At 32.7% G+C, this 26,534-nt stretch overlaps 1 protein-coding gene across 1 annotated transcript in view; it reads right to left on the reverse strand.

Moving 5' to 3' along the window:
* Positions 1-26,534, reverse strand: part of LOC142524581 (myosin-15-like) — a 48,717-nt gene that overhangs the window by 8,282 nt on the left and 13,901 nt on the right. The window contains exons 10-15 of the mRNA XM_075628619.1: positions 20,844-20,981; positions 20,687-20,754; positions 20,514-20,613; positions 20,382-20,438; positions 20,234-20,290; positions 20,035-20,116 (exon numbers count right to left, since the gene is read on the reverse strand). Coding sequence (XP_075484734.1) covers positions 20,035-20,116; positions 20,234-20,290; positions 20,382-20,438; positions 20,514-20,613; positions 20,687-20,754; positions 20,844-20,981 — 502 coding nt within the window. The remainder of the gene's footprint in view (positions 1-20,034; positions 20,117-20,233; positions 20,291-20,381; positions 20,439-20,513; positions 20,614-20,686; positions 20,755-20,843; positions 20,982-26,534) is intronic.

The raw sequence follows: 26,534 nt of genomic DNA on the forward strand, positions 1-26,534 counted from the left end.
CATGATATAATCATGATAATTAAACATATTAGGCATTGCCTGAAAAGTATTTAATTGTCTGGCTTGACTAAGGGGTAAACCCCAATTAGCCGCTGGGATAATCTTTTTTATTATCATTTTAGAAAATGCATAATCGCGATTTCGATCCATATGTTGAATTTCAACTGATCCAGTTTCTACTAAAATTGTTTCAAAGTAGTCTCTGGTTTTTTGCCCAATATGGGTTGTAAATCTTTAATTAAATAGCTTTGAGCTATATGGATAGGTGATAGACCTTTAAGGTCTTTATCAACAGGACAACAGTTAAGGCATCCTGAAATTAAATAGGGATATTTTAATTCTTCTTTTGATCCCTTTAAGGCAAATATGGCATTATTATAATGATGTATTTCATATGCAGTAAAATCTTCTGCGAATTCTTTAATTGGATCAAATTTTTCTTCTTCTGTGGTAGCCATATTAGACTGATGAATAGTGGCACCTCTTTTAAAAGGTGGTTTATTCATCGGCTTCTTCCCGGTGGCTGGTCTTTTTAAGACTGTCTTCCAAGGCTGATCCCTGCAAGAATTCTCTAGTTAGAAAGTCTGGTAAAGAATTAGATTTTCCAGATATATGTTCAATGTCAAAATCAAAACAAGCTAATATAGCTTGCCATCTAGCAAATATTTGTTTAGATGCTATAACTTTAACATCTTTTAAAAGAATATCTTTGGCAGATTTGCAATCAACTCTTAATAAAAATTTCTTATTTAAGAGATCACTTTCGAATTTCGTAATATATTTAACAATTGAAAGAATTTCTTTCTTTATTGTAGAATAATTTTTCTGTGTATTATTCCAGGTTCCAGAAGTATATCTGACAAGAATTTCTTTAGATGTATTATCTATTTTTGTTTAAGTATTCCTCCATATCCAATATCAGAGGCGTCTGTTTCAACTATTTTAAATGCTTCAGGATTAGCAATAGATAAACAAGGGAGTTCTTTAACTCTTTCTTTTATTTTTTGTATTGCCAAAGTATGACTATTAGTCCATGGTTGAGGATTTTTCTTTAACCTTTGAAATAATAATTTACAATCTTGTGCGAGATCTTTATAAAAATCTCCTATATAGTTAAGACTTCCAAGAAATCTCTGTAGTTGATTTACATCAGTGATTTTATCTGGAAATTTATCAGCAAAAACAATTGCTCTTTCAATAGGAATCATTATTCCATTTTCTATATAATGTCCTAAAAATTTTATCTTAGTTTGAAAAAGTTTTACTTTTTTTTGATTTACCGTTAATCCAGCTTTTTTAGTAACTTGAATAAAAATATTAAGATGTTTAAAATGCTGATCAATATTATCAGAATAAATAAAAACATCATCTATGTAAACTATGATATAATCAATATATGAATTATAAATTTCATTCATTATATTTTGAAATTCCATTGGAGCATTTTTTAATCCAAATGACATTACATTCTATTCATAATGTCCAAATGGTACAGTAAAAGCTGTTTTGTATTTATCTTCTTCTTTTAAAAGAATTTGATAAAATCCTGATTTTAAATCGAATGAAGAGAATATTTTTCCTTTAAATAATCTATTTAATAGATCTCTTTTATTTGGTAATGGATGTTTTATCCATTTTAATGCTTTATTAAGCGGTTTATAATTAATAACAAGTCTAGGAGCTCCTCTTTCTATTTCAGCTGCATTTTCTACATAGAAAGCTGGATAACTCCAAGGACTATTACTTGGTCTAATTAGTTCTTTTTTAAGGAGACTATCAATTTCTTCTTTGCAATAATTTAAAAGTCTAGGCCCCATTGCAATAGGCCTGACTTTTGTAGGAATTTTATCCTCAAAAAATTCATCTGTATAAGGAAGACTAACTTGATGTTTTTTCCTATTCCAAAAGGCATTAGGAACATCTGCACATATCTCTTTAGATATGGTTTCTGAAATAATTTTTATTTTTTCTTGGATTTTATCAGAATTTATTTTTTCTTTAATATTTTTTAAAAGAACTTCATCTCTTAATGAAGTAACAAAATTTTCTTTATTAGTCACAATTTTTTGCAAAATATTGATAGATTTTGAAACTGGTATTGTTGTAAATGGGAAAAATAAATCATTTCCTTTGATGTTGGTATATAACCCTTTTTCATTAATTTTATTAATGGGAAACAACATTTGGAAAAATGGTGTTCCTAAAATAACAGGAGTACATGTATTTTTAATAATAATAAAAGTAGTATTTAAACAAACTCCAGAATTACATATTGCCACATCGGACAATTTGTAATTTACTATGAGAGGTTGCTTATTAGCAGCTGTTATGAACTGAGTGGTCTTTTTATAATATTTAGAAAGAACAATTCCTTCACTGATTCAATTTACATCAGCTCCTGTATCTAATAATGCTTCAATCGTAATTTTAAATTTTTTATTAATAATTAATATTACTTTTGAGTACCATTTTTGAGAAATAATCTGATCAATTTTATTGATCCAAATTATTTGATTTATTTCATTATTATTGTCATATTTGGATAAAATTTCTTCTTCTTCTTCATCAGAAGTGAAATCTTTTTCCCAAATATGATTATTATTAATACTAAGAGTATTTACTCTTTCTTTTAAATATTTGATCTCAGATTTTATCTGATCTATTTCTCCTTTTAATTCGGATATTGTAAGTTCTCTTTCTTTTTGTTTAGCCTTTTCTAATATTTTATTATAAGAATATAATTCATTTTCTTGTATAGTATTTTGTACAAGTTTAATTGGCTTATGATTTGCCATATTTAAATAATGTTCTATAGCTTTTCTTTTTTCTATAGGGTTTTTTATTTGCTCTATAAGATCTAAAATGAAAGTTTCTTCATTTGATATAACATTTATCTCTAATCCCATAAAATTTATGAGACATGTATCACAATCACAATCTGGTTCACAGATTTTTTCTTCTGATATTTCAAAATCATTATCTGAGCTATTGTTAGAATATTCCGAGAATTCATTATCAATAATATTGATATAAAAATCTTTTTGTTTTAGATTTTCTTCGTTATTAAGAAGAATATTTATTAATGATTCTTTTAAATAATTATTTATATTAAGATTATTAATCTTTTTCTTGACATAACACTTATTAGCCTTATGTCCAATTTTTCGACATTTCCAGCATACTGGAACTTTAGTAGAATCATTTTTTATAGGTTTTTTAAATCTTTTCTTTGAATATTTTTTAGATTTTTCTTTATCTTTTAGATAATGTTTCTTTCTTTTAAAAGGAAATCTTTTTCTTTTCTTATCTCTTTTAGGATATTGTATTGGTTGAAAGCCTATTTGCTCACAAAAATCACCAATAATATTTCGATTTTCTTCTTTTTGCATATCAAGCTGCCTTTTTAGCCTGATATCATTACAAAGAGTTATTTCTTCTGCAGTTATTTCTGCAGATAAATCTCCATAAGTAAGAATACTCCAATCTATAGAGTTTGTTGGAGATTTAGATTTTAATCTATTTTTAACTCTTTCAGCAAAAAAGAACTGGAAGTCCAGAAATAAATTTTTCTTTCCAGAAATTTGCATTGCAATCATTTCTAGTTAAGACCTTTGTCATAAACACATCTTTATACCATCTAAATTCAGATAGTGTTGGACATCTCAAATTCATTAATTGTTCTTGAGATCTATCTAATTAAAGTTCATTAGCTCCAATAAAATTAGATAGAATGGTATAAATCAGTGTATTAACTGCATCAGACTCTTCTCGTCCATTAAGATCAATTATAGAAGAGTTAATAATTTTATTTTTTGCTTCTTTTGAGAGATAAAAATCCCACCAACCTTGAAGTTGGCCAGTAAAACCAGTAATAATGGCTTGATCAATTTGCCTATCATTATTACCTTTTATTTTTGCGGCAGAAGAGTATATTAACATTTGTTTAATAACAGTTTTAATCTGATATTCAGATTTACCATCTATGTTCCATTTAGTAATAGCCTCACCGTTAAATTGAACATAATCTTTCTTTTCTTCAATTTGAAGATCAATAGGTGTTGCCTTTTTATAAAAAGGTTTTACAATTGATACTTTATGCATTTAATTAATCTGCATTTCATTTTCAGAAGAACTTGAAGAATTTTCAAGTTGTTCATCTTTGGTAATAACCGAAATAGAACCCTTTTCTTTTATATTTATTTTTTGTAATCTGTCTATTAGATCTTCCATAAAATTTTCGTCTTTTTTAGAACTTAAAAGAAATTTTTCTTGTTTAAGATTAGGAGGAGGTTTTATCATCAAAATTTTTGAACTTTCTCCACAAGAAATTTCTTGTTTAGATTTAGATAAAATCTCTTCTATTCTTGTAGTTTGATTTCTTAAAGAATGTAAAGTTAGATTGGTAAAATTATTTTGCTGAATTATATGGTCAAAATTACCATTTCCTAACTCAGATTTTATAGGAGCAGCAAATATTTTTTTGTTGCCCTTTTTAATTTGTAGAGTAGTAAATGGAGGATGAATCTCAAATGATTCTTCTCCTGTTTCATGAACATATAATTTATATGTTGATTCAAGAGTATTTATAAAAGACCCATCTTTAAAATTTGAAAATATTTTATTTCTAGCTGGAAAATATAATTTTTCCATCCATTTGAAGAAATCCAAATTTAATTTAGTTTCTTCAACCTATTCTGTATATCTTGAAAAATATAGATTTTGTTGTTTTGAATTTAAACAACTTAAAAACCATTTTTTCTTATTTAGATTTTTAATCTTTTCTAAACTTTTTTGAATAGAATTGTTATTATTAATAACCATATTATAACCCATATCAGAAAAAGTAGGAGAATCTGATTTTCTATTATTAACAGAATAACTTCTTTGAAAACGAGAAGTGCTAGATTCAGGAAGATCAACCTTATATTCTGGTTGAGATATATTATCCTTAGTCTTTTGAAGACCAGATATACTGAATTTTTCAAAATCAGATATAGAAGAAGTAGAATTTCTACTTTCTTCTGGGAGTTTAATTCTTAAATGTCTTTGGGATGAGAATTTTATTTCAACATCACCATCTACATATTGAACTATACTTTCTAGTTTTCTAGATTCTTCTTTAATAGTAGTAGCAATATTCTTCATCTTCCATATTTCTGGTAAAGTGAATTGATTCTAATTTATTGTTTTGGGAATCATAATATTACTTTTATTAATATCAGTAATAAAGAGAGTAGTTTCACCTCTTTTAGAACTAATTTGATTAGTATTAATTCTAAAATTAGAGATTGTCGAATTCATAACTTTATAACAAATTCTATATAATAAAACAACATTTTCTGTACCATCTATCATATCGAAGCCTTCAGTTTTTATATTTAATGTGAGGGCTTTCATGATATTTGGATCAGAAAGGGAGATCGAAAATTAGGAAAACAACTAAAATTTATAGGTCCTTCACATAATGAAGACTCTACAATTCCTAATAAGGAATCTTCAAATTTGTTATGCCTTTGATCCCGTACTAGGATTAAAGCCGAAGTATTTAAACCTAATCTGGTGAGTGGTTTTAAGCCTACTTGAATCATACCCGATGCATAAATCTATAAGATTTCATATGAATATTTATGAGATTTTGAGATAACAGACTAAAAGAATCATAACCTCCTTTTAGAGGAATAGCTTCTTCAATAGTTTTTATAATATAGTCAGATTTAAAATTAAATCCTTTAGATCTATATATCTTCGTATTACAAGATACTGGTAATTTCCAGTTTTGAATATTTTTCTCGAAATTTTCGGAAATAATTAATTCTTTATTTTAGTATTACTACTTGAAGATTTATTCTTGTTAAAAGATCGTATTATTTTATCCATTCAGGAATTTAGTAGATACGGTCAAGGATTTACCCCATTATGGAACCCGACTTGTAGAGCTACAGTCTTCCTTAATAAGATAAAAGAATATGATATTTTACAAGAATAAAACAACTTTATTGAAGATTTTCTTCAGATAAAATGGCTCTGATACCACTATTACAACAACAAAAATCACAAAAAACCTTAATAAAGGTAATCTTCAGCTTTACACAGCAAGCTGTGAGCTCTGCTTCTCGAATGCCTTTAAGGTAATGTTGGATCTCTCCAAATGTGGATAAACAAACCACTGTTTATAAACAGGATTTATCTTTGGATCTTTTAATCGATTTTCAAGTTCTTCAATTTGAGTTTTGATTAATTTAATTTTCTTTTTTAAGATTTTCAAATAATTTGCAGACGGCATGATATAATCAAATGGAGGATCATAAATATAATCATATGACATAAACTTACATAAATCTTGATGAAATGATGAAACTAGAAACTGAAGTACTTGGAGAAAACTTCGGAACTCTTATTATCAGAGAGAGTATTAGAGAATATTTTGGTGTGTGGATCACAAAGGGAGTCCACTCCTTAAATAGAGCAATTCCACTACTAGCTACAGTACAATCACGAATAAAAACTTGCCACATAAAAGTAAAAATTACAAACTTTAATAATACACAACAATAATGCATGACTTTTAGTCGAGACATAGTTCACAAAGCTCGTGACTTCCAGCTCACACATCCACCGTCTCATGCATTCAATAATGCAAATATGTCTTCACCCTCGTATGGGTCCTGAGCATCTTGTAGATCATCTTGATCGGTCATCTGTGTATCGTCTTCCATTTTTTCCCTTCCTTTTGAGGAGGTTGATTCTTGAGTGGATAAATTTGATTTTTCACCAAAAACTTCTGTAAACATAGAAGTAATGGTATCCTTGTCCAAATGTTGAAAAAGTTCTTTTAACAATATGGTTTGTGTTGGGGTGTCATGATTCAAATTCTTCATAGTTTCTCTGTCAACTTCCAAAGCTATTACTCCCTGTCGATCATAAACTTTGCCTTCTGCAAAGAAGTCTTCTTTTCCCCACCATTTTATAAGAATTTTCCTAATTAATACAGTAGGGGCAAATTTAATTTCAAACTTTTCTTTAGCCAGGTCTTGCAGTCCATATTCCCATCGAATAATCCATGGAACATTATAATTAATGGCAAATTGAATTATGGCTGTTAAACCATCGAACTGGGTATTGGCATTTTGGAACTTAATCCATATGTTCTTAACATTTCTTGGAAGGATCGAGGGCATTACCCCCCATGAAAAGAAAAAAGTTTTGAACCATGTGGGTATGAATTGATGAATATCATCTAATTGGAATTTCATCCACCAAGAGTGTTTTCTTTGAGAATTCTCATATAATACAATTGTATCCCAAGCCATGATATAATCATGATAATTAAACATATTAGGCATTGCCTGAAAAGTATTTAATTGTCTGGCTTGACTAAGGGGTAAACCCCAATTAGCCGCTGGGATAATCTTTTTATTATCATTTTAGAAAATGCATAATCGCGATTTCGATCCATATGTTGAATTTCAACTGATCCAGTTTCTACTAAAATTGTTTCAAAGTAGTCTCTGGTTTTTTGCCCAATATGGGTTGTAAATCTTTAATTAAATAGCTTTGAGCTATATGGATAGGTGATAGACCTTTAAGGTCTTTATCAACAGGACAACAGTTAAGGCATCCTGAAATTAAATAGGGATATTTTAATTCTTCTTTTGATCCCTTTAAGGCAAATATGGCATTATTATAATGATGTATTTCATATGCAGTAAAATCTTCTGCGAATTCTTTAATTGGATCAAATTTTTCTTCTTCTGTGGTAGCCATATTAGACTGATGAATAGTGGCACCTCTTTTAAAAGGTGGTTTATTCATCGGCTTCTTCCCGGTGGCTGGTCTTTTTAAGACTGTCTTCCAAGGCTGATCCCTGCAAGAATTCTCTAGTTAGAAAGTCTGGTAAAGAATTAGATTTTCCAGATATATGTTCAATGTCAAAATCAAAACAAGCTAATATGGCTTGCCATCTAGCAAATATTTGTTTAGATGCTATAACTTTAACATCTTTTAAAAGAATATCTTTGGCAGATTTGCAATCAACTCTTAATAAAAATTTCTTATTTAAGAGATCACTTTCGAATTTCGTAATATATTTAACAATTGAAAGAATTTCTTTCTTTATTGTAGAATAATTTTTCTGTGTATTATTCCAGGTTCCAGAAGTATATCTGACAAGAATTTCTTTAGATGTATTATCTATTTTTTGTTTAAGTATTCCTCCATATCCAATATCAGAGGCGTCTGTTTCAACTATTTTAAATGCTTCAGGATTAGCAATAGATAAACAAGGGAGTTCTTTAACTCTTTCTTTTATTTTTTGTATTGCCAAAGTATGACTATTAGTCCATGGTTGAGGATTTTTCTTTAACCTTTGAAATAATAATTTACAATCTTGTGCGAGATCTTTATAAAAATCTCCTATATAGTTAAGACTTCCAAGAAATCTCTGTAGTTGATTTACATCAGTGATTTTATCTGGAAATTTATCAGCAAAAACAATTGCTCTTTCAATAGGAATCATTATTCCATTTTCTATATAATGTCCTAAAAATTTTATCTTAGTTTGAAAAAGTTTTACTTTTTTTTGATTTACCGTTAATCCAGCTTTTTTAGTAACTTGAATAAAAATATTAAGATGTTTAAAATGCTGATCAATATTATCAGAATAAATAAAAACATCATCTATGTAAACTATGATATAATCAATATATGAATTATAAATTTCATTCATTATATTTTGAAATTCCATTGGAGCATTTTTTAATCCAAATGACATTACATTCTATTCATAATGTCCAAATGGTACAGTAAAAGCTGTTTTGTATTTATCTTCTTCTTTTAAAAGAATTTGATAAAATCCTGATTTTAAATCGAATGAAGAGAATATTTTTCCTTTAAATAATCTATTTAATAGATCTCTTTTATTTGGTAATGGATGTTTTATCCATTTAATGCTTTATTAAGCGGTTTATAATTAATAACAAGTCTAGGAGCTCCTCTTTCTATTTCAGCTGCATTTTCTACATAGAAAGCTGGATAACTCCAAGGACTATTACTTGGTCTAATTAGTTCTTTTTTAAGGAGACTATCAATTTCTTCTTTGCAATAATTTAAAAGTCTAGGCCCCATTGCAATAGGCCTGACTTTTGTAGGAATTTTATCCTCAAAAAATTCATCTGTATAAGGAAGACTAACTTGATGTTTTTTCCTATTCCAAAAGGCATTAGGAACATCTGCACATATCTCTTTAGATATGGTTTCTGAAATAATTTTTATTTTTTCTTGGATTTTATCAGAATTTATTTTTTCTTTAATATTTTTTAAAAGAACTTCATCTCTTAATGAAGTAACAAAATTTTCTTTATTAGTCACAATTTTTTGCAAAATATTGATAGATTTTGAAACTGGTATTGTTGTAAATGGGAAAAATAAATCATTTCCTTTGATGTTGGTATATAACCCTTTTTCATTAATTTTATTAATGGGAAACAACATTTGGAAAAATGGTGTTCCTAAAATAACAGGAGTACATGTATTTTTAATAATAATAAAAGTAGTATTTAAACAAACTCCAGAATTACATATTGCCACATCGGACAATTTGTAATTTACTATGAGAGGTTGCTTATTAGCAGCTGTTATGAACTGAGTGGTCTTTTTATAATATTTAGAAAGAACAATTCCTTCACTGATTCAATTTACATCAGCTCCTGTATCTAATAATGCTTCAATCGTAATTTTAAATTTTTTATTAATAATTAATATTACTTTTGAGTACCATTTTTGAGAAATAATCTGATCAATTTTATTGATCCAAATTATTTGATTTATTTCATTATTATTGTCATATTTGGATAAAATTTCTTCTTCTTCTTCATCAGAAGTGAAATCTTTTTCCCAAATATGATTATTATTAATACTAAGAGTATTTACTCTTTCTTTTAAATATTTGATCTCAGATTTTATCTGATCTATTTCTCCTTTTAATTCGGATATTGTAAGTTCTCTTTCTTTTGTTTAGCCTTTTCTAATATTTTATTATAAGAATATAATTCATTTTCTTGTATAGTATTTTGTACAAGTTTAATTGGCTTATGATTTGCCATATTTAAATAATGTTCTATAGCTTTTCTTTTTTCTATAGGGTTTTTTATTTGCTCTATAAGATCTAAAATGAAAGTTTCTTCATTTGATATAACATTTATCTCTAATCCCATAAAATTTATGAGACATGTATCACAATCACAATCTGGTTCACAGATTTTTTCTTCTGATATTTCAAAATCATTATCTGAGCTATTGTTAGAATATTCCGAGAATTCATTATCAATAATATTGATATAAAAATCTTTTTGTTTTAGATTTTCTTCGTTATTAAGAAGAATATTTATTAATGATTCTTTTAAATAATTATTTATATTAAGATTATTAATCTTTTTCTTGACATAACACTTATTAGCCTTATGTCCAATTTTTCGACATTTCCAGCATACTGGAACTTTAGTAGAATCATTTTTTATAGGTTTTTTAAATCTTTTCTTTGAATATTTTTTAGATTTTTCTTTATCTTTTAGATAATGTTTCTTTCTTTTAAAAGGAAATCTTTTTCTTTTCTTATCTCTTTTAGGATATTGTATTGGTTGAAAGCCTATTTGCTCACAAAAATCACCAATAATATTTCGATTTTCTTCTTTTTGCATATCAAGCTGCCTTTTTAGCCTGATATCATTACAAAGAGTTATTTCTTCTGCAGTTATTTCTGCAGATAAATCTCCATAAGTAAGAATACTCCAATCTATAGAGTTTGTTGGAGATTTAGATTTTAATCTATTTTTAACTCTTTCAGCAAAAAAGAACTGGAAGTCCAGAAATAAATTTTTCTTTCCAGAAATTTGCATTGCAATCATTTCTAGTTAAGACCTTTGTCATAAACACATCTTTATACCATCTAAATTCAGATAGTGTTGGACATCTCAAATTCATTAATTGTTCTTGAGATCTATCTAATTAAAGTTCATTAGCTCCAATAAAATTAGATAGAATGGTATAAATCAGTGTATTAACTGCATCAGACTCTTCTCGTCCATTAAGATCAATTATAGAAGAGTTAATAATTTTATTTTTTGCTTCTTTTGAGAGATAAAAATCCCACCAACCTTGAAGTTGGCCAGTAAAACCAGTAATAATGGCTTGATCAATTTGCCTATCATTATTACCTTTTATTTTTGCGGCAGAAGAGTATATTAACATTTGTTTAATAACAGTTTTAATCTGATATTCAGATTTACCATCTATGTTCCATTTAGTAATAGCCTCACCGTTAAATTGAACATAATCTTTCTTTTCTTCAATTTGAAGATCAATAGGTGTTGCCTTTTTATAAAAAGGTTTTACAATTGATACTTTATGCATTTAATTAATCTGCATTTCATTTTCAGAAGAACTTGAAGAATTTTCAAGTTGTTCATCTTTGGTAATAACCGAAATAGAACCCTTTTCTTTTATATTTATTTTTTGTAATCTGTCTATTAGATCTTCCATAAAATTTTCGTCTTTTTTAGAACTTAAAAGAAATTTTTCTTGTTTAAGATTAGGAGGAGGTTTTATCATCAAAATTTTTGAACTTTCTCCACAAGAAATTTCTTGTTTAGATTTAGATAAAATCTCTTCTATTCTTGTAGTTTGATTTCTTAAAGAATGTAAAGTTAGATTGGTAAAATTATTTTGCTGAATTATATGGTCAAAATTACCATTTCCTAACTCAGATTTTATAGGAGCAGCAAATATTTTTTTGTTGCCCTTTTTAATTTGTAGAGTAGTAAATGGAGGATGAATCTCAAATGATTCTTCTCCTGTTTCATGAACATATAATTTATATGTTGATTCAAGAGTATTTATAAAAGACCCATCTTTAAAATTTGGAAATATTTTATTTCTAGCTGGAAAATATAATTTTTCCATCCATTTGAAGAAATCCAAATTTAATTTAGTTTCTTCAACCTATTCTGTATATCTTGAAAAATATAGATTTTGTTGTTTTGAATTTAAACAACTTAAAAACCATTTTTTCTTATTTAGATTTTTAATCTTTTCTAAACTTTTTGAATAGAATTGTTATTATTAATAACCATATTATAACCCATATCAGAAAAAGTAGGAGAATCTGATTTTCTATTATTAACAGAATAACTTCTTTGAAAACGAGAAGTGCTAGATTCAGGAAGATCAACCTTATATTCTGGTTGAGATATATTATCCTTAGTCTTTTGAAGACCAGATATACTGAATTTTTCAAAATCAGATATAGAAGAAGTAGAATTTCTACTTTCTTCTGGGAGTTTAATTCTTAAATGTCTTTGGGATGAGAATTTTATTTCAACATCACCATCTACATATTGAACTATACTTTCTAGTTTTCTAGATTCTTCTTTAATAGTAGTAGCAATATTCTTCATCTTCCATATTTCTGGTAAAGTGAATTGATTCTAATTTATTGTTTTGGGAATCATAATATTACTTTTATTAATATCAGTAATAAAGAGAGTAGTTTCACCTCTTTTAGAACTAATTTGATTAGTATTAATTCTAAAATTAGAGATTGTCGAATTCATAACTTTATAACAAATTCTATATAATAAAACAACATTTTCTGTACCATCTATCATATCGAAGCCTTCAGTTTTTATATTTAATGTGAGGGCTTTCATGATATTTGGATCAGAAAGGGAGATCAAAAATTAGGAAAACAACTAAAATTTATAGGTCCTTCACATAATGAAGACTCTACAATTCCTAATAAGGAATCTTCAAATTTGTTATGCCTTTGATCCCGTACTAGGATTAAAGCCGAAGTATTTAAACCTAATCTGGTGAGTGGTTTTAAGCCTACTTGAATCATACCCGATGCATAAATCTATAAGATTTCATATGAATATTTATGAGATTTTGAGATAACAGACTAAAAGAATCATAACCTCCTTTTAGAGGAATAGCTTCTTCAATAGTTTTTATAATATAGTCAGATTTAAAATTAAATCCTTTAGATCTATATATCTTCGTATTACAAGATACTGGTAATTTCCAGTTTTGAATATTTTTCTCGAAATTTTCGGAAATAATTAATTCTTTATTTTTAGTATTACTACTTGAAGATTTATTCTTGTTAAAAGATCGTATTATTTTATCCATTCAGGAATTTAGTAGATACGGTCAAGGATTTACCCCATTATGGAACCCGACTTGTAGAGCTACAGTCTTCCTTAATAAGATAAAAGAATATGATATTTTACAAGAATAAAACAACTTTATTGAAGATTTTCTTCAGATAAAATGGCTCTGATACCACTATTACAACAACAAAAATCACAAAAAACCTTAATAAAGGTAATCTTCAGCTTTACGCAGCAAGCTGTGAGCTCTGCTTCTCGAATGCCTTTAAGGTAATGTTGGATCTCTCCAAATGTGGATAAACAAACCACTGTTTATAAACAGGATTTATCTTTGGATCTTTTAATCGATTTTCAAGTTCTTCAATTTGAGTTTTGATTAATTTAATTTTCTTTTTTAAGATTTTCAAATAATTTGCAGACGGCATGATATAATCAAATGGAGGATCATAAATATAATCATATGACATAAACTTACATAAATCTTGATGAAATGATGAAACTAGAAACTGAAGTACTTGGAGAAAACTTCGGAACTCTTATTATCAGAGAGAGTATTAGAGAATATTTTGGTGTGTGGATCACAAAGGGAGTCCACTCCTTAAATAGAGCAATCCCACTACTAGCTACAGTACAATCACGAATAAAAACTTGCCACATAAAAGTAAAAATTACAAACTTTAATAATACACAACAATAATGCATGACTTTTAGTCGAGACATAGTTCACAAAGCTCGTGACTTCCAGCTCACACATCCACCGTCTCATGCATTCAATAATGCAAATATGTCTTCACCCTCGTATGGGTCCTGAGCATCTTGTAGATCATCTTGATCGGTCATCTGTGTATCGTCTTCCATTTTTTCCCTTCCTTTTGAGGAGGTTGATTCTTGAGTGGATAAATTTGATTTTTCACCAAAAACTTCTGTAAACATAGAAGTAATGGTATCCTTGTCTAAATGTTGAAAAAGTTCTTTTAACAATATGGTTTGTGTTGGGGTGTCATGATTCAAATTCTTCATAGTTTCTCTGTCAACTTCCAAAGCTATTACTCCCTGTCGATCATAAACTTTGCCTTCTGCAAAGAAGTCTTCTTTTCCCCACCATTTTATAAGAATTTTCCTAATTAATACAGTAGGGGCAAATTTAATTTCAAACTTTTCTTTAGCCAGGTCTTGCAGTCCATATTCCCATCGAATAATCCATGGAACATTATAATTAATGGCAAATTGAATTATGGCTGTTAAACCATCGAACTGGGTATTGGCATTTTGGAACTTAATCCATATGTTCTTAACATTTCTTGGAAGGATCGAGGGCATTACCCCCCATGAAAAGAAAAAAGTTTTGAACCATGTGGGTATGAATTGATGAATATCATCTAATTGGAATTTCATCCACCAAGAGTGTTTTCTTTGAGAATTCTCATATAATACAATTGTATCCCAAGCCATGATATAATCATGATAATTAAACATATTAGGCATTGCCTGAAAAGTATTTAATTGTCTGGCTTGACTAAGGGGTAAACCCCAATTAGCCGCTGGGATAATCTTTTTTATTATCATTTTAGAAAATGCATAATCGCGATTTCGATCCATATGTTGAATTTCAACTGATCCAGTTTCTACTAAAATTGTTTCAAAGTAGTCTCTGGTTTTTTGCCCAATATGGGTTGTAAATCTTTAATTAAATAGCTTTGAGCTATATGGATAGGTGATAGACCTTTAAGGTCTTTATCAACAGGACAACAGTTAAGGCATCCTGAAATTAAATAGGGATATTTTAATTCTTCTTTTGATCCCTTTAAGGCAAATATGGCATTATTATAATGATGTATTTCATATGCAGTAAAATCTTCTGCGAATTCTTTAATTGGATCAAATTTTTCTTCTTCTGTGGTAGCCATATTAGACTGATGAATAGTGGCACCTCTTTTAAAAGGTGGTTTATTCATCGGCTTCTTCCCGGTGGCTGGTCTTTTTAAGACTGTCTTCCAAGGCTGATCCCTGCAAGAATTCTCTAGTTAGAAAGTCTGGTAAAGAATTAGATTTTCCAGATATATGTTCAATGTCAAAATCAAAACAAGCTAATATAGCTTGCCATCTAGCAAATATTTGTTTAGATGCTATAACTTTAACATCTTTTAAAAGAATATCTTTGGCAGATTTGCAATCAACTCTTAATAAAAATTTCTTATTTAAGAGATCACTTTCGAATTTCGTAATACATTTAACAATTGAAAGAATTTCTTTCTTTATTGTAGAATAATTTTTCTGTGTATTATTCCAGGTTCCAGAAGTATATCTGACAAGAATTTCTTTAGATGTATTATCTATTTTTTGTTTAAGTATTCCTCCATATCCAATATCAGAGGCGTCTGTTTCAACTATTTTAAATGCTTCAGGATTAGCAATAGATAAACAAGGGAGTTCTTTAACTCTTTCTTTTATTTTTTGTATTGCCAAAGCATGACTATTAGTCCATGGTTGAGGATAATGTTCCCTGGATTATTCGATGGGAATATGGACTGCAAGACCTGGCTAAAGAAAAGTTTGAAATTAAATTTGCCCCTACTGTATTAATTAGGAAAATTCTTATAAAATGGTGGGGAAAAGAAGACTTCTTTGCAGAAGGCAAAGTTTATGATCGACAGGGAGTAATAGCTTTGGGAGTTGACAGAGAAACTATGAAGAATTTGAATCATGACACCCCAACACAAACCATATTGTTAAAAGAACTTTTTCAACATTTGGACAAGGATACCATTACTTCTATGTTTACAGAAGTTTTTGGTGAAAAATCAAATTTATCCACTCAAGAATCAACCTCCTCAAAAGGAAAGGAAAAAATGGAAGACGATACACAGATGACCGATCAAGATGATCTACAAGATGCTCAGGACCCATACGAGGGTGAAGACATATTTGCATTATTGAATGCATGAGACGGTGGATGTGTGAGCTGGAAGTCACGAGCTTTGTGAACTATGTCTCGACTAAAAGTCATGCATTATTGTTGTGTATTATTAAAGTTTGTAATTTTTACTTTTATGTGGCAAGTTTTTATTCGTGATTGTACTGTAGCTAGTAGTGGAATTGCTCTATTTAAGGAGTGGACTCCCTTTGTGATCCACACACCAAAATATTCTATACTACTCTCTCTGATAATAAGAGTTCCGAAGTTTTCTCCAAGTACTTCAGTTTCTAGTTTCATCATTTCATCAAGATTTATGTAAGTTTATGTCATATGATTATATTTATGATCCTCCATTTGATTATATCATGCCGTCTGCAAATTATTTGAAAATCTTAAAAAAGAAAATTAAATTAATCAAAACTCAAATTGAAGAACTTGAAAATCGATTAAAAGATCCAGAGATAAATCCTGTTTATAAATAGTGGTTTGTTTATCCACATTTGGAGAGATCCAACATTACCTTAAAGGCATTCGAGAAACTCGCATCCACGACAGTGTTGATCCTGCTCGTGGAGAATAAAGATTTCACTATTTACAGTGACGCCTCTAAGGACGGTCTAGGATGCATACTAATGCAAGAAGGAAGAGTGATCGCCTACGCGTCAAGGCAGTTGAAACTGCACGAGCAGAACTACCCTACTCATGATCTGGAACTAGCAGCGGTTGTCTTCGCCTTAAAGATTTGGAGACATTACCTCTATGGTTCCAAATGTGAAATCTTCATAGACCATCAGAGCCTCAGGTACCTGTTCACCCAAAAATAACTTAATATGAGGCAAAGGCGATGGATCGAACTTCTGAAGGACTATGACTTGACCATAAGCTACCATCCGGGTAAAGCAAACAAAGTGGCTGATGCGCTAAGTCGGAAGGGCCCAGGAAAGGTAACTCTAGCTTCTCTCTCGGCTCAGCCATGTCTGCAGGAGACCGTCAAGTTAAACCAAGATAGAGACCAGGTACTGACTAAACTAAAGAAGCAAGTCAGAGAAGGGAAGTCTCAGGATCATCAGATTGATGACAAGGGGATTCTATGGATGAAAGAAAGACTGTGTGTGCCCGACAGTGATAACCTTCGGCAAGAGATAATGACAGAGGCGCATAAGTCAAAATTCTCAGTCCATCCAGGCAGTACGAAAATGTACAGGGACCTCAAGAATAGTTTCTGGTGGAATAGCATGAAAAGAGATGTAGCTGAATTCGTCTCCAGATGTCAGGTATGCCAGCAGGTCAAAGCAGAACACCAGCGACCTGGAGGATTATTGCAACCTCTGGAAATTCCCGAATGGAAGTGGGAGCATATTTCCATGGACTTTGTGGTATGGTTGCCAAAGTCTAGGCTGAGCCACGACGGTATATGGGTGATCGTGGACAGACTCACGAAGACCGCACACTTCCTACCCGTCCGCATGAATTACAATCTCGACAAGTTGGCTTCACTATACATGGACAACATTGTGAGACTGCATGGAGTGCCAGTGAGCATCCTATCTGATAGAGATCCGAGGTTCGTTTCGCGATTTTGGAAGAGCTTTCAAGAGGCCATGGGAACAAAAGTGACCCTTAGTACGGCCTATCATCCTCAGATCGTTGGGCAAACTGAGAGAACCATACAGACATTAGAAGATATGCTGCGAGCGTGCGCCCTTGAAATCAGCAGCAACTGTAGCACTCATTTACCCTTAATTGAGTTTGCGTACAACAACAGCTACCACAGCAGCATTGGAATGGCTCCATACGAAGCCCTTTATGGAAGGAAATGTCGGTCACCACTTTACTGGGATGAAGTGGGAGAGAAAGCCGTGGTGGGACCCGAGCTAGTACAGATGACAGTGAATAAGGTTAAAATTGTCCGAGAAAAGCTCAAGACAGCTCAAGATCGACAGAAAAGCTAGGCAGATCTTAAAAGAAAGCCCGTAGAGTTCACCGTGGGCGAGAAGGCTTATGTGAAAGTCTCGCCTATGAGAGGGGTTGTCCGATTCAATAAGGCAGGGAAACTGAATCCTCGGTATGTTGGACCCTTCGAAATCCTGGAAAAAGTAAGCACAACGTTTCCACGTGTCCCAACTAAGAAGGTACATTCCATACCCAAGTCACGTGTTGGAGGTAGAACCACTTTTAATTGAAGGAAACTTGGGAGAATAACTGAAATACGAAGAAGTCCCCATTAGAATCGTGGACACCAAGGAACAAGTCCTTAGACGACGTATTATTCCCTACGTCAAGGTACAGTGGTCCAACCACACAGAGCGAGAAGCAACTTGGGAAGTTGAAGAAAAGATGCGAAAGGAATATCCCTACCTACTTGGAGACCAAGCCAACTCCAGTTTCGAGGACGAAACTTCTCTTAAGGAGGGAGGGATGTGAGAACCGAAAATTTCTTCAAACTTGTTAATTAATCATGTGTAGGGAGATTGAAGAGCTTAGGATCTTGGATTATGGTATTAAGTGAGAAATATATTGGAAATCCTTGTATTGGAGATTTTATTATTGAAAATCTTAATTATCAAGTCAACAATATTCATATTAAGGCATGCAATTTCGAAAATTTGGAAGGGAGTCTTGCAAGATTTGAGTATCATACAAATTAAAAGAATTAAGACATGATTTTGCTAGGAATTTTCGAAAATCCAACCATATTACATGCCAATTTATTGTGATGGTTAGATACTTGATTAGTTGGAAGCAAATCATCCAAGATTGCTCAAAATCCTTCCCACCTAGCAACCTAATTTTCGAACCAAGGGAGGACAAGGAAATCAAGGGATAAATCTCACCACATAGGTAGCTGAATTTCGAAAATAAGCAAGGAGATTTGGAGTCAATATTGTAAGATTGAGGCAATTTTTAGCATGATTTAGATGCCATACTTAGTCCCATACTCCTCCCCTACAAATACCACATCAAAGCCTAGCATTATTCCCTACACAAGATTTTCGAAATTTCCTTTGCTGAAATTCTCGAAATTCAGCAGCTCCCCTAGCCGAAGCTCTGCCCGAAAATCGTCCCGAAGTTAGCCTAAAAATCGAGCCGAAGCGCTGCCCGGACGAGGAGCGAGAAGCGACCTAAATCCCGAAGCCAAGCACCCACGTTTTTTTTAGCATTCAAACACTGTAAGTGGGCTTGTTTTTAAACTTAAAATTTCGGTTTGTGCATACATGTTTTTCGGTTTTTTTTTTTTTATAAAAGAACAGTAATAAAAATTCGGTCGAGCACCGTCTCCTGTCTATACGTTTTTATGAAATTTTGGTACGTTATGTTTGGCACTGTGAGGACTCCCTGAAAATGGGTGGAATTCCAACATATGGCCCTTAACGGTGGGATAGAACCGTTTTATGGCCTCGCCCCCTTAGAAGATTAAAACTTAGGGACTGACGTCAGTAAACCGTTAAAAGGTGAAAAATCGCAGTGTCGTTATGTTATGATATGATGTTACGGTTATGAAAAGCATAGTGTATGTATACGTTATTTTCGAAAATTTTGGAAAATTTTTATGTTGTGTTCGATATCCCCGAAAAATCCGAGGAGGAAATCGAGGAGGAGGAATCGGACCATTTTTGGGGCTGGTGAATTGAGAGACTTCAAGATTTTAGATTAGGTTGAACTTTTAATTTAGTTTTACGTTTCCGCAATCAAACTCTGTCGTTTTTGAGATTTCGTTATTGTAAAGACAATAGTTATTTCTTTGATATTATGATTTATAAACTGGTTTCGGTGTACACTATACTACAAAGGCTTGTTGTTTCGATTGTGTGATTGTTAAACAACGCCAGTGTCAATCCCGAGTCTCGGGGCGTGACACACAACCTGCCAAACAAAAACAAGGATAAAGATGTTATTTTAATCACAATCCAGCAAAGTATTCAACTGCCACTAAGCAATTGGCTAAACCACTTGCCTCAGCTGACACACTTTGAGTCCCATATTTATCATCCCAGTACATTGTACTTATTCGATAGATTTGCCTAACAGTTAGCTTCTGCAAAAATTATTCAGTACCGAATAATGATGAGACAAACTGATGACATTCTGCATACCAAGAGAATTAATTGAAAGGTGCATAACTGTAAATGTAACTGTTTAACAAAGGTTATACCGGGCAGAGATCCTGTTTTATCTCATCTAAAGATTTTTTCCTCTTTTGATCTATTACCTAGCTGGATAGTCAGAACTATAAATATTGTGTAACTGCGCATGAAAAGATTCAATAGGATAAAAGAAGAATAAAGCAGCATTTGATGTACCAGAAATCCAACAGCTTGTCTAATGTAATTTAGCTCACGCCAAGAGGTTCCTGCAAACTGAAGATGAAAATGCTTAAGAATGCCCAATCTGTACAGGAAAACGCAAGCAAACTAAAAATAACTACAAAATACCTCCTCTGTAACATTAACTATCCATTTTTCTAATTCAGCCAAACCAGATTTGACATATTCACCATTGGAAAATGTGCAGCATTCTCGCCGAAGTAGAAGACTGCAAATAAGTTGAGTTATATCATCTGATTAGTATGAAGTAATATTTAAGTACTTGAAATCATAAATCATACCTATTAAACAATTGTATATTGATGGAGAACACTTGTGTAGTGAGCTTCCGGATGAAAAAAGTGGGAACCTGAAATTCAAGGAGTCAGTCCATTAACAAACTTAAAAACCAAATACAGTAGATAACGGAATATCATGGATACAGAAAAGTAAGCTGACATGATTTCCACGTAAACGGCCCATAAGTGAATCCAGGAATTTGATGATGCTGTCCCACTCACTACTTGGCGATTGCTGAGGAACTCCAGAGGGGGCCCTAGATAATTTTCCACCATGGACTCGTTGAATTTTTGGCGCCTTTGCAACAGACCAAGGAGTATTAGGCATATGAGTTTAGAACAAAAAGATTATCAAACTATCTGCAGTGAGTTTCAAGAACATTTCAAGAACGAGAGCTGGCCTGAGATGGTTAGACACCCAATTTAGACCCAACAATGTACATAAGAAATAGTATCACGAAAATGAAACAATACTCTGCCTATTCTCCATCGGGGGAAGCTTTTCAAATAAAGAAAAGGGTATGAACTCAGAGCTGTAAGTTACGTATTATCTACCTGACCTGACTAACCCCACATTTTCCAGAACAAGCCCTGGTCATACTAGCATCTAGTGAAACCCAGTAAGCAAAGTAAATGCAGTAGGAACTTGATCATTTGAAATTGTATAACGAAATTTTGATAATAGTAGTGATCAACAATATTCCAGATATGCCATGCATACTGGCGCCAGAGTATCTCCACAACCAGAAAAGAAAGCAAAATGATGCCAAAACATCGTAAGGATACAAGAATATTTCTTTATTTTTATATAAGGAAAAGAAAACAAATATATTTAGGATTAAGCAGAAGACAAGCGCACCAATGGGAACACAAAAACAAGGTAGTACAGAGGATATATCATTCTTTAGGCCTATCGATTCGAAAAGATGCGAACCAAACAGCTAAGCATTGTTGGGGAAAATCCATAAACCGTAGAATCCATCATGTTAAATCATCAAGAATTTGAGTGAAAACTTAAGCGAAAGCGTACCTGAAGCCATAATCCTGAATTCTTTAGAACGTGTCTTGATCTTCCAGATCTACGCGCTCTTTCCTTGAGAGAATCCTTTAGTTTCTCTTTAGAACTATTTTCTTAATGGGGGAGAGAATAGTGAAAGTGATAACGCGAGATCTGGGGACCATGACCCATATTTATAGATAATGTTTATCAATATCTTCTGATATTTCTGTTTTAGCCCATCATAAAAACAGAAATTACACTTATGTCTCTACACATTAAAGGCCCACAATCCATTAGATACATTAAAGCCCAATAACCCGAAACATTAATTGATCACTTTATTTTGGGCTTAACTTAATAGACAATCCACAACACATAATTTATTCACATATAAGCTCATATAAATAAATTGATCAAACAATCTCCCACTTGGGCTATATGTGCAACTTTATAATTATGTTTGTGAAAATAACCTTATGAGCTCAAAATTGTTGTCATTCCGAAATGTATTTATAACCAATCCGGTCCATCAATCACATCAACATAGGATCAAAGCAGTCTTCACTACACTCAAGGTAACTAGACCCATCAATGGTCACATATGCCAACACAACTGAATGACATGGATCATGAAGTGGATGTGTAGCATGGAAATTTCATGCAATGTGACCGTAACATACCTATTTCCAACTGGTCCTCCCTTTAACCTTATCGAGATCAAACTTTAAATCATAATCAGAGTGTGACTTAACTTGAAATTTATTTCTGCAGAAAATAAATTTACATAACTGTAACTGAAAATGTCTACAACTGAAAAGTATTTAAAATAGCAAACTCCCACTAAAACTGGATTTCCTCAATTGACATAACACCCATACTAACAGTGTGCTCATGAAACTGTTTGGGTGGTAGTCCCTTAGTAAGCGGATCCGCAACCATGGAGTTTGTACCGATATGCTCAATAGACAACTTTCCACTCTGAATTCTTTCTTTAACAACCAGATACTTGATGTCAATATGTTTTGACTTCGTCGAGCTCCTGTTATTGGAATACATAACTGCTGATTTATTGTCACAATATAATTTTAGTGGCTTTTCAATTCCATCAACAATGCGCAGTCCCGTGACAAAATTTTGCAGCCATATTCCATGATTGGATGACTCATAACACGCTACAAACTCAGCTGCCATGGTGGAAGAAGCTATAAGTGACTGTTTAGCACTCTTCCAGGAAATGGCACCTCCAGCAAGGAGATAGATGTAGCCCGACGTAGATTTCATACTATCTTGGCATCCAGCAAAATCAAAGTCAGTATACCCAATGATCTCAAGCTGATCCAACCCCCGATATATGAGCATGTAATCTTTTGTTCTCTGTAGGTACCGTAAAACCCTTTTGACTGCTTTCCAATGTTCCACTCCTGGATTACTTAAATATCGTCCCAACATTCCTGTCACATACGCAATATCTGGACGTGTACAAACCTGAGCATACATCAGACTCCCCACTGCAGATGCATAGGGAACCTTCTGCATTTTTTTTCCTCAAAATCATTTTTTGGGCATTGTTTGAGACTAAATTTGTCTCCCTTAATCACAGGGGTATCTGTTGGTTTACAATCTTGCATCCCGTATCGCTTGAGGACTTTCTCGATATAACCTTTCTGAGATAATCCAAGAATACCCCGAGAATGATCCCGATGTATCTGAATACCCAGTACAAAAGATGCATCACCAAGATCTTTCATCTCAAAATTCTTAGCTAGAAATCTCTTGGTTTCATGCAACAACTCTATATCGTTGCTAGCGAGTAGAATGTCATCAACATATAAAGCCAGAAAAATATGATTACTCCCACTGAACTTATGGTACACACAATCATCGACCAAATTCATCTCAAAACCAAACGAGATGATCACTTGATGAAATTTGAAATACCATTGTCGAGATGTCTGCTTGAGCCCATAGATAGATTTCTTTAATTTGCAAACCATATTATTTGTGTCTTTGGACACAAAATTTTCAGGCTGCACCATATAAATCGTTTCATCAATGTCACCATTTAGAAACGCAGTCTTTACATCCATCTGATGAAGCTCAAGATCGAAATGCGCCACCAAAGCCATTATAATCCTTAAAGAGTCTTTCGAATAAACCGGAGAGAAAGTCTCTTTATAATCAATGCCTTCTTTCTGTGTAAAGCCTTTAGCGACAAGACGAGCCTTATATCTTTCCACATTGCCTTTCGAATCCCTCTTGGTTTTAAATATCCATTTGCAACCAATGGGCTTCGTACCTTTAGGCAATGGGACAAGATCCCATACGTCATTGTCCTTCATGGACTTTATCTCCTCATTCATGGCATCATTCCACTTTTGAGAGTTAAAACTTTCCATGGCTTGACGGAAGTTAATAGGATCATCCTCCATCAATCCAATGTCTGCCTCATGTTCTTGAAGAAATACAATGTAATCATCTGGCAATGCATTTCTCCGCTCTCTAGTGGATCTCCTTAATGGCATAGGTTCTGGAGGTGCTTGAGTTTGTTAATCTGGAATGGGAGGATCTCTAATATTGTCTTCCTGTATTGTGTCTTGGTCAAAGTGAGGAATATGATCCTGATCAATGTCCAAGACACCTGTGGGAATATTTACATATTCCTCTTCAAAGACAATATCCCTTACTTTATCTCCTCATGCAAACTCAACATCCTCAAAGAACCGGGCATTTCCTGACTCAAAAATCGACTTACTCGTGGGATCATAAAACTTGTACCCCCTAGATCTTTCAGAGTATCCAATAAAATAACAACTAACCGTCCTTGAGTCCAGTTTCTTTTCATTAGGCTTGTAAGGCCTTGCCTCAGCTGGACATCCCCAAACGTGCAGATGCTTAAGACTGGGCTTTTTACCCGTCCAAAGTTCATAAGGGGTTTTGGTCGCTGCCTTAGTTGGAACCCTGTTAAGGATATATGCTGCGGTCTTTAGTGCTTCTCCCCAGAGTGATTCTGGTAAGGTAGAATGACTGATCATACTCCTCACCATGTCCTTAAGCGTTCTGTTTCGTCTTTCAGCAACACCATTCATAGTGGGCGAACCCGGCATAGTGTACTGTGGGACGATACCGCATTCCTCCAGGAATCTAGCAAAAGGTCCTGGACGTTGTTCACCTGAACCGTCATATCTACCATAGTATTCACCACCACGGTCAGATCTAACGCTTTTAATCTTTAAGCCAAGTTGATTTTCAACTTCAGCTTTATAGTTTTTGAACACATCCAATGACTGTGACTTTTCATGAATGAGATAAATGAAGCCATATCTTGAAAAATCGTCTGTGAACGTTATAAAATATTGTTGACCATTCCAAGAAGCCGAAGGGAATGGTCCACAAATATCAGTATGTATAAGTTCTAAGACGCCTGAACACCTGTTGGCTTCAAATCTCCTTTTGTTGGTTTGTTATCCCTTTATACAATTAACACAATATTAAAATCTGTGTAATCTAAAGGTTCGAGAATTTCGTCTGACACGAGTCTCCTTATTATCTTTTCAGAGATATGACCCAATCTTTTGTGCAATAACGCAGCTGAATTCTCACTGGTTAATTTTTTTTAGTGCCTCTACTTGTTTGCAAGGATTCATTAAATAAAGCAATAACATCCAAAGAATAAAGATTATCGTATCCTGATAAAGAACCAGAACCAACCAATTTTGAATCGAGAAACAAACTGAATATTCCATTTCCAAAAGAACAAGAATAACCAAATTTGTCTAATGCAGAAATGGAAATCAAATTCCGTCTAAAAGACGGCACAACAAATGTTTCATAAAGATCCAAATATATTCTAGTCTTTAACAATAATCTAAATTTTTCTATTGCCTCAACTTCAACTTTGTTGCCGTCACCAACATAGATGAATCTTTCAGCATCACTTGGTTTTCGGCAATCCAGGCAACCCTGCACAGACACAGTGATGTGAGTTGTTACACCAGGATCTATCCACCACGTGTGTCTAGGCACTGAAGTTAAATTAACCTCAGAACAAACCATATTCAGAAGCATACCTTTCTTAGCACGCCAAGCGTGATAATTACTGCACTGTTTCTTCATATGCCCATCACTGCCACAGAAAAAACAACCAGAACTTTGAGAATCACTAGGATTCTTCTGTTGTTTCTTCGGAGACTGTGTATCCGCAGCTTCTTTATCCTTCCTTTTCTTTCCTTTAACCTTCGAGGTAGAGGCATAATGAGCACTTTCTGTCTTGTCTTGCTGCAACCTTTCCCTCTTCCTGGACACAGTGCGAGATGAGCTCATTCAGAGACCAAGTCTCTTTCTGATAGTTATAGCTCACCTTGAACTGGTTAAACTGAGGAGGAAGAGATATCAAAACCAGATACACCAGCAAGTCCTCAGAGAGGTCAAGCTTCAGTGCTTTCAACCTTGAAGCAAGATGAGACATTTCCATAATGTACTCCCTGATGTTGCCCTTACCTCTGTACCTCATTGAAACGAGGCTTGCCAAAAGTGTACCAATTTCAGACTTTTCACTTTTAGCAAACCTCTTTTCGAGGTCTTGAAGGAAAACCTTAGCAGTAGCAATGTCGCTAGACATTGTGGCCCTGAATGTTTCTGGAATGGCCCTCTTCATGATCATCATACACATGCGATTCGATCTCTCCCACCTTTCAAACTCCCTCTTTTCATCAGAGGTACTCTTATCCGTAATGACGGGAGGAGAGTCAATCCTTATCGCAAGGTCTAAATCCATGACTCCGAGAACTATCAATAAATTCTCTTGCCACGATTTAAAATTCGAGCCATTTAACATAGGAATAGAATTATGTT

This window comes from Primulina tabacum, chromosome 14, assembly GCF_025594145.1.
Source record: "Primulina tabacum isolate GXHZ01 chromosome 14, ASM2559414v2, whole genome shotgun sequence".
NCBI classification, from domain to species: Eukaryota; Viridiplantae; Streptophyta; class Magnoliopsida; order Lamiales; family Gesneriaceae; genus Primulina; species Primulina tabacum.